Here is a 14,339-nt window from a genome sequence, read left to right on the forward strand (position 1 = left end):
TAGCACAAATTAAATAAGGGATGGATGAAATAGAATGTTGTTTCAAGTTTACACTAATGTTTGGGACTGATGCATGTGCTGAAGACTGTAAAAAAAAAAAAAAAAACATTGAGAAGATTACCTTTCAGTGCTCATGCTTTTTCTTTCCGAGTCTCTGAAATAAAAGACCAGATAGTCCATGAATCTTATTCCGTATCCAACAAAACAGTTGCCCATGTAGTTTATTGATATTACTTAAGTATGTTTGATGCTTTAACGTATACATTAACACTGCACACCTCTCAATATATGTGGAGCCCAAACCCAAAGATATGTGAAGGAAATGATGCCAAGAGGTTTCCGAAAAAAGCAGGGAAAGTAACGCCATCTGCTGGCCAAGTTGAGCACAGCTGACAATGCCCAAAGCAGCCAGCATCTTCTCAGTTACCTTTCCAACACCAGATACCTGGAATAAATAAATAAACAATAATATTAGGCCACGACAATGAGCTATAAAACAGCCAGGGATAAAAGGGTTCAGGCGGACCTTTCTGACAGGAAGATCCTTCATAAACTCCATCACAACTTGTCTCTCAGGAGGAATTCGGTACTGGCCATTGGGCTTGTTCTTGTCACTGCATACTTTTGCAAGCATCATGTTTGGGGCAATACCTACAACAGAAAATAATTAGAAATGACGTACATACAGTATAAATACTGGATATACTTATGTTTGCATGTTAAAGGCACAGTGTGCAAGTTTCACCACAAGAGGTTGCTTATCCAAAACAACAACAAAAGGTGTAGATTGATGTCACTGGGTAGCGACAGAATGTGCAACCATAAAGCTGTTTTCAAAGATTATCTCTGGCGACAGAACCTGCAGTAAACGATAATAAATAATTGTGGCTCATCACGAATGCTCAAAACAAACAACTGTGGCTTCCCAGACACGAACAGTGATCGTCAGCTTTGACGCTTTAACTCCTACTACCGCATTTTTAGGAAGCACACTTCTTTCCATGGTTTCTACTGACAGCTGAAGGTAAGGGGAATGCAACCAAATTGACAAGCGACACAAAGACATTGTAAAGTTTTCTCACTGTGGAATGACACCTGATGCAAATCGAGCGTTATTTTACAATAAAGCCGTCTCTGGTCGTCTCAATTCTGGTCTCTGTATGTTCATGTGTTTTGGAGGAGGCGTGGCTTTGGGTGCAGGGAGGGTGGATTTGTATGATTTCAATGCTAGCAGGGTAGAGTTAGCTTTAATGCAAAAATCTTAACAGTAAAATCAAAAACCAATAAAAAATATTCACCTGCGCTGGCAGTAAGAGACGTTTTCTGCTCAATACGGAAGCGCATCTCCCTCACAGCCTCCTCTGCACTTGTCCCAAACACTTCAGCTTTCCCTTCAGCTCCTGACAGAGAGGTCGAGGAGCAGGGACTGTCCTCAAACAGCACAGGAGACAGTCCATCTTTTTCCGATTCACCCGCAAACCTTCCTGCATCATTATCTTTTCATCAGAATAAAGAACAAACATCATGCTAATATAATTGCTCATATTAAAAAGACATTAATACATAAATAAAAGCTTTTACAACATAAAAAGTGAACCTCTTTTCAATCTTTTAGATGCCGACGACTCCCAAACATATTTTTTTTATGAATAAAGATGTAATGTATACCATAAAAACATTTTTTTTTTTTTTAATTTAATTACATATTAGGTCTCACTTCGTTTTTGGAGTCTTTACTACGTACTTAAAAAAAATGTTGGGTACAATGTACTTACTGTGTTCATGTTGTATTGCAAAACACTTTCTGATATTAAGGTGGGATACGGGTAAGGTTAAGGACATGCTTAGAGGTACGGACAGGTTAAAATGATGGGTTAAGATACAGTGAGGAAAATAAGTATTTGAACACCCTACTATTTTGCAAGTTCTCCCACTTAGAAATCATGGAGGGGTCTGAAATTCGTAGGTCCACTGTGAGAGACATAATCTAAAAAAAAAAAAAAAAAAAATCCAGAAATCACAATCTCTATGATTTTTTTACTATTTATTTGAATGATACAGCTGCAAATAAGTATTTGAACACCTAAAAAAAACAATGTTAATATTTGGTACAGTAACCTTTATTTGCAATTACAGAGGTCAAATGTAGTTTTTCACCAGGTGTACACACTGCAGGAGGGATTTTGGCCCACTCCTCCACACAGATCAGTCAAGTTTCTGGGCTGTTGCTGAGAAACACAGAATTTGAGCTCCCTTCAAAGATTCTCTATTGGGTTTAGGTCTGGAGACTGGCTAGGCCACACCAGAACCTTGATATGCTTTTAACAGAGCCACTCCCTGGTTATCCTGGCTGTGTGCTTCGGGTCATTGTCATGTTGGAAGGCCCAGCCTCGACCCATCTTCAATGCTCTAACTGAGGGAAGGAGCTTGTTCCCAAAATCTCGCATGAAAAAAATGCCCCGGTCATCCTATTTCCTCACCCTCAGTTGCCCTGTCCCATGTGCAGAAACCCCCCCCCCCCCCCAAAGCATGATGCTACCACCCCTATGCTTTACAGTAGGGATGGTACTCTTCATTCTTCTTCCGCCAAACACGGTTAATGGAATTATGACCAAAAAGTTTTATTTTGGTCTCATCTGACCACATGACTTTCTCCCATGTCTCCTCTGGATCATCTAAATGGTCATTGGCAAACTTAAGACTGGATTGACATGTGCTGGTTTAAGCAGGGGAACCTTCCGTGCCATACATGATTTCAAACCATGATGTGTTACCAACAGTAACCTTGGAAACGGTGGTCCCAGCTTTTTTTAGATCATTGACCAGCTCCTCCTGTGTAGTTCTGGGCTGATTTCTCACCTTTCTTAGGATCATTGAGACCCCACGAGGTGAGATATTACATGGAGCCCCAGTCCAAGGGAGATTGACAGTCATGTTTAGCTTCTTCCATTTTCTAATGATTGCTCCAACAGTGGACCTTTTTAAACCAAGCTGCTTTGCAATTTCCCCGTAGCCCTTTCCAGCCTTGTGGAGGCGTACAATTTTCTCTCTAGGGTCTGTCTTTGGACAGCTCTTTGGTCTTGCCCTTGTTAGTAGTTGGATTTTTACTGATTGTATTGGGTGGACAGGTGTCTTTATGCAACTAACGACCTCAAACAGGTGCATCAAATTTAGGATAATAAATGGAGTGGAGGTGGATATTTTAAAGGCAGACTACAGGTCTTTGGGGGTCAGAATTCCAGCTGATAGACAGGTGTTCAAATACTTATTTTAAATAAATAGTTAAAAATCATATATTGTGATTTCTGGATATCTTTTTAGATTATGTATCAATGATTTAGATTATGTATCCTCCATGATTTCTAAGTGGGAGAACTTGCAAAATAGGGTGTTCAAGTACTTATTTTTCTCACTGTATAAGGAGAGGGTAAACGGTGTAATTATAGATGTAATTACTGAAATCAATTACAGAAATTACATGTAGACACTTTTTAAATGCAAGTACAATGTAAAAATGTACACAATAATGCATTGTATAAAATTATTCATTCAAAGATTAATAGTAATTAAAGAAACTTAATATAAAGTGGGACCAGATTTTTATTTAAATTAGAAATCTGTGCAAAATATTATTTGGAATATATATATATTAAATTACTACTTTTTTTCTACTTCTAATAGTGCTATAATATGTTTTTTTTGTGTGTGTGTTTTTTTAAATAAATCATGATTACAATTACAAATATTTATTTATTTTCAATTTTGTTTACACTGCTTATCTCCAATATTTTCGATAGACCACAAATTACTTCCAGTTTGAAAACCCCTGCACTAGTCAGTAGACTTTTGTAACACACCTGTCTTGGCATCACACATGTGATGTGTTCGCATGGTCTCCGGCCAGAGCTTCCGCTGCTCCAGATGCTCAGTGATGTCCAGATAAGCCTCGTCCAGACTCACAGGCATGAAATGAGGGTCATATTCAGAGAATATCTCCCGTACCTTAAGACAAACCCAGACATGAGGAAACGATAGCAGATATTGACTACTGAATGTCGCCAAACTAACATATAACATACCTGGGCACTCACTGCTCTGTATTTGTCAAAGTTGGTGGGCATGATAACTAGGTTTGGACAGAGCTTCTTCGCAATGAACCCTGGCATGGCAGCACGGACACCAAACCTCCTGGCGTGGTAATTGGAGGTTGACTATAATTGATAAAGACAATGTCAACACTGTGGACATGTGATGATGTTCTGTGAGGTTTGTTTTAGATTCTCACCAGCATGCTCATGGACCCCACTGCCATCGGTTTGTCCTTTAGCTCCGGGCAGTCTCTCATTTCTACAGCAGCATAGAACGCGTCCATGTCTACGTGAACTATCACACGGCCTAGATCTCGACCCCTCTCCAGTTCACATTTTAGTTTGTCCACCTATTGTGCAAAAACTTTTAAGCAACTGAACGGGTACGTGGAACTAATGTATTTCAATGTATACTCTGGGTAAAGCTCACAGAAATGTCAAACTCTTCGTTTCACTTCAGTTTATATTTTGCATATAGACAATGTAGTTTATTTTCAGACTATTAGATTTATTGCATTGTGACAATAAAGAACAATGCAATAATATCACGATGCAATTATCACGACCATAAGGCTTAATTCACACAGTTCCTACAACTGCGTAAAACATTAATAAGACTCATCATTATTTTGAATAATTTTGTCTGGACAGGATTTCAAATTATTAAAATAATACATCCTTTTTTTCAATATAATAGCATTTCAGTAATAAAACTCAGGTTGAAATTGTGATAAGACTTATTACAATCATTACAGAGTTGATTACCTCTGCTTGTGCTTGCTTCATCTGTTCTTTAGTGATTTTTGCTTTTTGCTTCATCATTTTTTCAATGCGCTGATTCACCTGCCGCTCCTTCTTAAGTTCATTTTCATAAAATTTAGATCCCTGTTATTCAAAAGAACATTTTTTTTTTCAACTGCATTATAAATGAGTCAATGTCAACACTGTCCTGAACTGTAACTTGCTACGGTTCATTTCATATAAGTATTTAAACATTTAATGAATTTATAATATTAACTATAAAATTTGATTCCATGTTGTTTATTAAAAAATGAATATGTAAATGAATCAGAACAGCACTATAATGTAACATTAACTTGATAGAAACTCAATGACAGGCCAAACTTCACCCATTCACATTAACTATTAATTGTATTTTTTGTCTGATCTGCTTTAAAAAAAAAAAAAAAAAAAAAAAAAAGCTTAATGTCCACGTTTGTCAACTACACATAGCTGTGCAGACCTTGGAGGTTTCCAAAATGACTTTGTTGATCTTGTCTCTGTCCAGTCCCTCCATGCCAGCCTTGTTGTCATTGAGAGCGATCCTGGAGAGTAGATCCGCTCCAGAGCTGCTCACACTCACAGCAGCATCCTCCTGATGATGATGATGATCCTCCATTCCTGCTTCTTTCACTTCCTTTACCAAACTAACACCTGTGACCCAGTAAGCTACCTGCCATAAATGCTAAATATTGAGGTCTAACTATGATAGCAGGCAAAATAACGTTGTTGTTTTTCTTCTATTGACAGCTTTTCCTGTGCTAGTTAGTCTAGATATCACCGAATGCATTTTAATCATTTGGTTTTAATTGAATTAAGTTACTTGACTGTCTTGCAGATATACAGCTAAAGAAACCTAAACTAATCAGGAATCCACGGGTTTATAGTCAACTAAAAACAAACACGAAGTAAAAGCGTTATTTATCAAGCCATGGCCCCTCAGCCCCCATTCTTCTTCTCGCAAAGGAATGCACCACCATGAACATCTTTATCGCCATCGCCACCTGCTGTACTGGAATGTGAACATACGTTTCATGCATGTTTTAAATGGTAAGTGATATTTTTATTGTGAGCGAATTCCAAACGACTTTGTTTGCACCCTTGAAGGCCACTGCGAAAAAGGACGCCATTTGTTGCGTTGTTTATTAAGTTAGCTAGCAGCAAATGGGACGCGAGTCGAGTATGGGATTGTCTCGCTCTCGCGATATAATAATCTCGCGTTTGACACGAGATCTGGTCCGGTAAGTGGCGGTAAATGCACCTTAAGTTGGTCTGCCAATCGTCAGCTAAACTAAGAAGTTGACATGGGTATATCACATCCAAAAGATGGTAGATAAATGTTAGAGGATTCTAAATATTATGAGGTGTTTATGTGTGATAGATTGGGGTGCTACTACAGCATTAAAAACCATCTATACAGGTCTAATGAGATCAGTGTTTGACTACGGCTGTATAGCATATGGATCTGCCTCCAAGACAAAACAAACTTGATGGTTTGCAAAATCAAGCAATGAGGATAATTAGTGGTGCAATAAGAACTTCTCCAATAGCTGCAATGCAAGTAGAGGTCATTTGAGGAGGGACCAAATATCAGGGGGCATAAAGAGAACCACATGTCTCAGACAGTATTAAGGGAATGCCAGGAAAATAGAAAGTATGAAAATCAAAAGTTATGGGTGGGTCATAAAAAATAAGGTGAATAACATGGGAATTGGATCTTTGAACATCTGCCCAACAGTGACAGTAAATTGAAGGTTGACTATTGGAAGTAAGGAAGAAAGATGGAGTGGATAAGTATGGGGTAAGCAACTATATAACAGGAAAATACAAAGAGTGTGTAAAGGTTTTTACAGATGCATCTAAAAACACTGAGAAGAGAGTAATGGCAAAAAGGATAAATGATGACCTAGCAGTGTATACTGCTGAACTGGTTGCTATATGGTTAGCACTCTTGTGGCTAGAGTCTAACAATTGTCTGCAGGCAGTAATTGCCTCTGATTCAAGTTCAGCAATGTACAGTATTCAGAACTATCGGTCTGATTCAAGGGAAGATATTTTAATTGAAATTTTACAGCTAGCAAATGGAATACAAGCATCAGGAAGGAGGGTGACATTCGTATGGGTTTCAGCCCATATAGACCATTTTGCAAGATGTAAACAACACTGGTCCAGAAACACTTCCTGTTTCAGTCTGTAACTGTTTTCTTTATTTCACATGTAAAGAAAACATCATAAAGATGTTTGTTTAACTTTTTTATTCAGTTTTATACGTTCTGTTGGTTGTATTTTTATCCCAGCTTTTATGTAGTGTTAAAAAACTGAAGCAGGAAGTGCTTCCGGACCAGTGTTTTTTTTTTTGTTTTTTTTTAATGGTCTATAGGAGTGGAAGGTAACGAAATGGCCGGTGAGCATGCAAAGAGAGAAACAGATAAAAGCAATATAGATATAGATGTAAAGTACAGTAAAGTAGAGATAAAAAGCATAATTAAGGCTAAAACTATTAAAAAGTGGCAACATATCTGGGATAATGGGTGCTCAGGAAGACATCTATATAGTATACAAGGGAAAGTGGGAAAAGAAACACATAACCAGATCAAGACAGGAAGAAATTGTGCTGACTAGGATGAGGTTGGGTCATACAAAGTTGAATAGTACAATGTTTTTAATAAAAAAGCATGATGGAAATTGTATTGCCAGATAATATACCTGAAACAGTAGAGCATGTAATGTACTGTCAGAAATACAATGAAGCAAGGCAAAGGCTAGTTAATGAGTTGAAAGCAAAGAAAATGTCTGGAACTAAAATGTCTGGATCTGGAACTAAAACACTATTGAACAGAAGTTCAAGGGAGAATTTTCATCTCTTATTTTCTTTTTTGAAAAGTACAGGCCTTTTAAAAAGGATATAAGAATTTTTTTTTTAATCTATAATTATGAAATTGCTGGTATATTTCGTTTTTTTTTAATAATAGTAAAGAATAAGACAGTTAGCTCCTATGCCTTACTCCAGTCCTGTGGTGGCGGTAATGCACAGTAAATAGTTGCCAACCGCCAAATAAAAAAAGAAGAAGAAGAAGACAGCTAAACTCTAAAAGAAGAAGAACAAGAAGAAGAAGGAACTCGGGAAAAGCAGGAAAAGACAGATTGAATCTGTTTCACGCGTACAAATGGGATTTTAAAGAAGAGAAGTAAAGAAGTTGTAAAACAATTCTGTCGTGTGTATTATTGAGTTCAAAAGATGTGTTTTGATTTCATTGTGCGCGATCATACGTTATTGAACTCAGTAGATTACGCTGCATTTACGCCGTTTACCGGAAGAGCCTAAAGAGGAACTAACGTGTTTCAACAAGAAAACCAGAATGGCGCTTCAACAAAAAGCCCAGGTTTCATGGTGAAAATATGGATACAAAACCCTCGAAATGACCCGCTACCTTAACGTAGTTGCAGTTTTTATTCTGATTATCAACATCGGTAAGAACTCAAATGATATGATTTGTGCAATTGCCCCAATTGCAATATAAAACAACGTGTCGTTGCTGTCATGTCCTTAAAACAGCGTATATTTGTTTTATTTAAGAGAGGACATTCGGCTTAAAGCCCCCCCACGATGTCAAGATAGTCGGATCAGATCTGCAGTGGAAGCCTTCCAACGATGACACCGTGCTGTATTCACTACAGTACAACCCTAAACTGTAAGCATACATGTCAAATGGATAGTTCAACCAAAATGAAATTGTCATCATTTTTTCTCACCCTCATGTTGTTTCAAACCCTTTTGATGTGTTTTTTTTTTTTTTTTTTTTTTTTTTTTTTTAACAAGAGTTATAGGCTACATAATTTCAGTCACCACCGTTCACTTTCTTTGGCTATTTTTCCATAGTTAAAAAGGGAATGGTGACTGAAGAGGTCATATCTCACTTACCTGCATTTAACTTATTCTGCATTTTTTTTGTTTTGATTTTAGCAAATCAGAGGATGAATGGTTCAATGTGTCGAGCCATATTGGAACGAAGTTAAGAACATTTCAAATCACTCCTGAATTTTATGGAGCGGTATTTCGAGTTCGCACAGAGAAAGGAAACAACGTGTCAGAATGGCAGTATTCAAAACCGGTCCAGTGTGTAAATGGTAAAGATTGCTTTATGTGGTTATATGGACCTTCCATTTTAAATGTTTGATTTTTCACCTCGAATATCTCTAACACAAATATTTATGGTCTATGTGTTTCACAGTTGCAGTTTGTTTTCCTGTGACAAATCTGATTGTAAAACATGAAAGGGTTTCCCTGACTATAACACATATGGACCAGAGCTTGGAGAAAGAATATGGAGAGCACATTCAATTTAAAATATCATACTGGAAAGTAGATAACGGAGGATTTTCTAAGGTCTCTTGCATCCTAAACAAAAAAAGAAAAATGTGAATAAACATTCATTCCCTATTTCTGTAGGAAGACTAGTGTAAAGCTGACAAGAGTTTTTTGTTCCTACAGGCAGAACCTTTTATTATTACGAATCGTAAGAATGAACCCTTGCCTGAACTCGTATCAGAGCAAAACTACTGTTTCCAGGTTGAATATTTGCTTTACGATAAGCCTTATGGAAATGCTAGCAAGAAAATATGTAAAATCATCCCAGAAACACGTAAGTCTTATTTTCTTATTTATTAATAGAGCACAAACTGCTTCAGCTTTATTCAGAGTGTGTGTGATTAAACTCCATCAGAAATTCATGAACTTTTAGTTACTGAAATGAGTCACATGCTGCTCAATTTTGCTCAAGTGTTTAACTTGTTTAACTGAAATGTTCTTTCATTCCTTTCTTCCTGTGTAGCTGAAATAGCAAGGAGACGTGTTTTGCTCTACAGTATTTTAACCACACTTTTTGTTTCGGCCATCTGTGGTGTCTGCATTTTTGTACTTTTTAAATACCACAAAAAGGTGAAACAACTACTGCAGCCAATCCAACTGGAAATTCCTGATCACTATCGAGAGGTACACATCCATATTTTATAATTACTAATCAATTGAGATAATGTAAAGTAACTGAATATGGCAACCCATAACAATTAACTACTTTTATGTAAAATATTGTTTTGGTGCAATATTATTATTTTGTATATCTTGTTGAATCTGAGTTCTGAAGAGGCCTGCTTATCATCAGGCAACACGTTTTTCTTAAATTATCGTTCATCAGTTCGAAGAGTTAGATGTAAATTATTACTATTATCTTTTTTTTTAATTGAGTATTTGACTACTCGGCTAGTCCCTCCCTAGTGAAGGCCTCCTCTTTACATCTGTACAGATAATCGTTGTCGGGATAATTCCGGTTCACGTGGCTGGCTACGCCAAAGCGATAAAATGATGTATTATAAATTTTAAGGCCTAACAAGTAGTTTGTTGAGGGTTTTTTTTTTTTTTTAAAGGAACGACTACACGCCTCAGCACATGTATTCAAACGTGCATACCTATAGAATGAACTCTTAAAGGGATACTCCACCATTTTTTTTTTTTCATATTAAACTATGTTATTCCCTTAACTAAGATGAGTTGATGCATACCTCTCTCATCTCAGTGCGTGCACTCAATCGTTCTGGCGCACGAAACACTTTGATAGCACTCCCAAGCACTTCGACTTGGCGCATATATCCCAAGCACTTCAAAAGTGTCTTGCATGCCAGAGCGATTAAGTGCACGTAGACTAGACTTGTTTAACTACTGCGCTCCCTCTGTTTCCAGTAGGTGTGCCTCCTAGGGCAGTGAAGCAAGTGCATTCTGGGAGTTGTTGTCTTTCATCCACATAAGTCTTTTCTCAGTCTAGAAAGCTCCAAATTCAAAAATAATTTCACATTTCTTCTACATAAATGATCCATTTTAAATACACATTCATCTTTCCAGAGGTGAAGTTGATGCATACCTCTCTCGTCTCAATAGCTCTGGTGCGCGAGACACTTTGATAGCACATAACTTTGCCCATTTCATTGATTGGGATTCAAACAGAGAAGCGACCAAACACCTCCAAAACACCTTTAAATACAGTTACACAAGTAGTGTAATTTGACCTAGGACAGTGACACAAAATAAAATGTTGCGTTTTTCTAAGTGTGTAAAGTGGATAAGTATAATGTATGGCAGAATACCACAGCAAGTGCTTGGGAGCACTTCGACTCGGCTCATATACATCTATGGACTTGGCGCAGTAATATCATCGCTCTGGAGAGGGACTCCATTCTTCGTCGAGTTGCACTACTCGTGTAACTGTATTTAAATAGGGAAAACGTTGAGGTGTTCGGTCTCTTCTCTGCTTGGATCCTAATGAATGAACTGGGCTAAGTTAAGTGTTAACCAAGTGCCTTGCGCACCAGAGCGATTGAGTGCATGCAATGAGATGACAGAGGTATGCATCAACTCGTCTTAGTTAAGGGAATAACATGGTTCAATATGAAAAAAATGGTGGAGTATCCCTTTAATAACTAATGATCGTTGCGACGTAAGTGAATCAATCACAACCAACTTAAGCTGGAAAATAACTATTCCAGAGCTGTCATAAAGCCAAAACATTCTCTGTTTCTTCAATTTCCTATTAAAGCATTTTCTACATTGTTAAAAGCGCTATATAAATGAAGATGATTTGACTATTTATGTTCTTTCCCTTTATGTAGGTTCTGTATAATGAGTTTGCTCCGCAAGCTTGTCCAAGTCCCAGCAGTCCGAGTCTACGGTCGTATGACTTGATCACAGTAATAGAGGACAGCAATGAGGAACAAGAGAAAAGATCTTTGACTTAAAGATTGTGGCTGTCTTTACATGCACATTATTAGTTTATTTAAAAAAAAAAAATCTTTGGTATTTTTATTTGCAATTAACATACTTTGCACATCACTAACAAGCTTACAATTTCAAATCTGTCTTGTCTAAAAGCTTAGGAAAACGGTTACATGAGCAATAGTATTATTGTTGTTTAATGTTTATTTAGGGTATTTGGTTTACATTAGATTGCAATGATTTATGTTTCTAACACTTTTAACACTAAATCTGATAATAACTTTTTGTTGCCATGCTACAGTTTTAGAATAATGTAATTGCTATCTACATTTAATCTGCATACGGATCTATGATGGTGATGGGCGAAGTAGAGATTCAGCTAAAGGAAATAACTACATTCTGACAATAAATATTCAAATAACTTAAATGTAAGAATTCTTCAAATATTTTAGTTGTTTTTGTTTGGCCGTAACTGGTTACTCCACTTGACCCTCTGATAGTCGCTCCCTATTTCAGCTTAACTGCTGTAAGAACACATGCTCAGTTTTCAGCATTTCATGAGTTATGTTTTTATATTACAAAATTCCCTTTAAATACCTGTACATAGTACATGGTCTTCCCTCAGAGCATAATTTATAGTACATGTCCCTCATTATTAACATTTTATTCTATGTTTTTATATATGTATATTTTTGTTGAATGTCTTTTATTGTGAAATTAATTTGGTTGCCAAAATGTAAACACATTGAATCATTTCATATAGCAACTGTATTTGACGATGGAGTTAATTAGGAAGAGTAGAATGTGTGTCAGCTTATTTTAATTGTGTTCATTTGGGCTGCTTTTAATAAAAGCTTGCACTTGTATGTATTTTTCTATGTTCTTGTCGAAAAGTTTTGGTAGTGCCTACATTTGTGACTGTGGCCATTTAACATGCAATACAAACTGTGGTAGCTTAATATTTTTTATACTGTGAGTTTGTAAAATGATAGTGTAGTTTTTAATGAATAGTTTGATTAATAGCTTTAATATAATTGGTGAACATTGGAGATTTGAAACTATACTGAGCTCTCACTGTGTTCTTAGTTGAGAATTTAGAAATTTGTCTTTTTTGCACAACTGTGAAATTATCTTTATTAATTTAGCTGTTAATTTTTTTCTTGTTTTGATTGCAGATTTTATTTTACCTTTTTGAATAAAAGATTACCTTTTATTGTGAACATGCTCAAGACAATATGTTCAAAGTTTCTCAATTGTGAAACATGAAAAAAGGATAGATTACTTAAAAAAGACAGAAGTGTTTCCTCTTGCATTATTTTCAGTTATTAGCATGAGTTAAGTAGCCTATGCTAATGGCTTGATGTACAATATGCAAATTTTATGTTAAAAATAAAACTTTTTTTTCCCCAACCACAAGAGGGCACAAGCCTAAATGATTTTCATAAGCACTCAAGGAAAAGCCAACTACAAACTTCCTAAGCCTTTCTGCTTTTCTCAGAAAACCTAATCATATTTTGCAGCATTAGTCATATTTTTTATGTGATGAAAAGACTTGTTTATTCCTTAAGAAAACCTGGAGTGAAATGCCAAGACTGTTTTAGTCTGAACTGAACTTTTGCACTGTTTTATCCACAGAACATCTGATCTTTGCATGAGACTGAAGCGAAGAATGTGCCAGCGGCATACAATGTGTTGGATAGCTTTAGAGATGATAGGGAACAGACTTAAACTCCTTAACTCTTCCTCCTGAAGCTGTTGTCTCAATATCTCCATCAAAGGAATGTTAAGCCTCCATGCAGACCCACTGTGAGGAAAGAAGGACTTCAGATACTTGAAGCAGACAGGTGTTTACACAAGTGATGCTTGCCTTGACATGTGCAAAGACAGATTATCAAAGAGTTTGTTATTATCTAAACACTTTAAACTACCATGAAACACACCTAAACCAGCCCCAGAAGTTGGTCTTGGATGGTTCAAGCTTTGACATATAAGCTGTTTAGCTGGACTAAAGTTGGTCTTCCAAGGCTGTTTTAGCTAGCCTACATTTTTGTTGTTGTGCTATTAAGACTTGTGCTATTATGCTAATGAAAGCAAAAGATGTGTTGAACAACTGATAAAGTAAGTTAACCTTCGGTCTATGGGTCTAATAAAACCATTCTTGTGCGCAAAGGTCAATTAATCAATGAACAATTTAAAGAATGGATAGAAGTACGTTTGATTTAAAAGGATGTTTTGAAAGATGAGGATCTTCAGGTTGGAGTCACAGCAAATGCTCACATTAAATTAGAGTTGCATTCATTCATTGTGGCATTCTTTAATTATTTTAACAGGATTGACTTCTACACTCACCGGCCACTTTATTAGGTACACCTGTCCAACTGCTTGTTAACACTTAATTTCTAAGCAGCCAATCACATGGCGGCAACTCAGTGCATTTAGGCATGTAGACATGGTCAAGACAATCTCCTGCAGTTCAAACCGAGCATCAGTATGGGGAAGAAAGGTGATTTGAGTGACTTTGAACGTGGCATGATTGTTGGTGCCAGAAGGGCTGGTCTGAGTATTTCAGAAACTGCTAATCTACTGGGATTTTCACGCACAACCATCTCTAGGGTTTACAGGGAATGGTCCGAAAAAGAAAAAACATCCAGTGAGCGGCAGTTCTGTGGGCGGAAATGCCTTGTTGATGCCAGAGGTCAGAGGAGAAT

At 36.9% G+C, this 14,339-nt stretch overlaps 2 protein-coding genes across 2 annotated transcripts in view; one reads left to right on the forward strand and one right to left on the reverse strand.

The window, feature by feature from the left end:
• The window catches only part of polk (polymerase (DNA directed) kappa), an 11,541-nt gene extending 5,687 nt beyond the window's left edge, over nt 1-5,854 (reverse strand). The window contains 9 exon segments of the mRNA XM_039649872.2: nt 122-154; nt 279-445; nt 527-651; nt 1,299-1,496; nt 3,858-4,002; nt 4,080-4,211; nt 4,286-4,438; nt 4,854-4,973; nt 5,332-5,854. Of these exon segments, the coding sequence (XP_039505806.2) occupies nt 122-154; nt 279-445; nt 527-651; nt 1,299-1,496; nt 3,858-4,002; nt 4,080-4,211; nt 4,286-4,438; nt 4,854-4,973; nt 5,332-5,487 (1,229 nt within the window). The 5' untranslated portion in view covers nt 5,488-5,854.
• A 2,088-nt stretch (nt 5,855-7,942) lies between these two features.
• On the forward strand, nt 7,943-12,851 carry ifngr2 (interferon gamma receptor 2). The gene is made up of 7 exons (XM_039649876.2): nt 7,943-8,339; nt 8,446-8,560; nt 8,833-8,996; nt 9,101-9,255; nt 9,361-9,511; nt 9,701-9,861; nt 11,529-12,851. The coding sequence occupies exons 1-7, from the start codon at nt 8,288-8,290 to the stop codon at nt 11,652-11,654; spliced, it is 924 nt and encodes a 307-aa protein (XP_039505810.2). The 5' UTR covers nt 7,943-8,287; the 3' UTR covers nt 11,655-12,851.
• The last annotated feature ends 1,488 nt before the right edge of the window (nt 12,852-14,339 follow it).

The sequence above is a fragment of the Pimephales promelas genome, chromosome 4 (genome assembly GCF_988280905.1).
Source record: "Pimephales promelas chromosome 4, fPimPro1.hap1.1, whole genome shotgun sequence".
NCBI classification, from domain to species: Eukaryota; Metazoa; Chordata; class Actinopteri; order Cypriniformes; family Leuciscidae; genus Pimephales; species Pimephales promelas.

Coding starts and splice junctions, on each gene's coding strand:
- ifngr2 (XM_039649876.2), top strand. CDS start 8,288: ATGACCCGCTACCTTAACGTAGTTGCAGTTTTTATTCTGATTATCAAC. Junction 8,561..8,832: donor CTACAGTACAACCCTAAACT/GTAAGCATACAT, acceptor TTTTGATTTTAG/CAAATCAGAGGATGAATGGT. Junction 9,862..11,528: donor TTCCTGATCACTATCGAGAG/GTACACATCCAT, acceptor CCCTTTATGTAG/GTTCTGTATAATGAGTTTGC.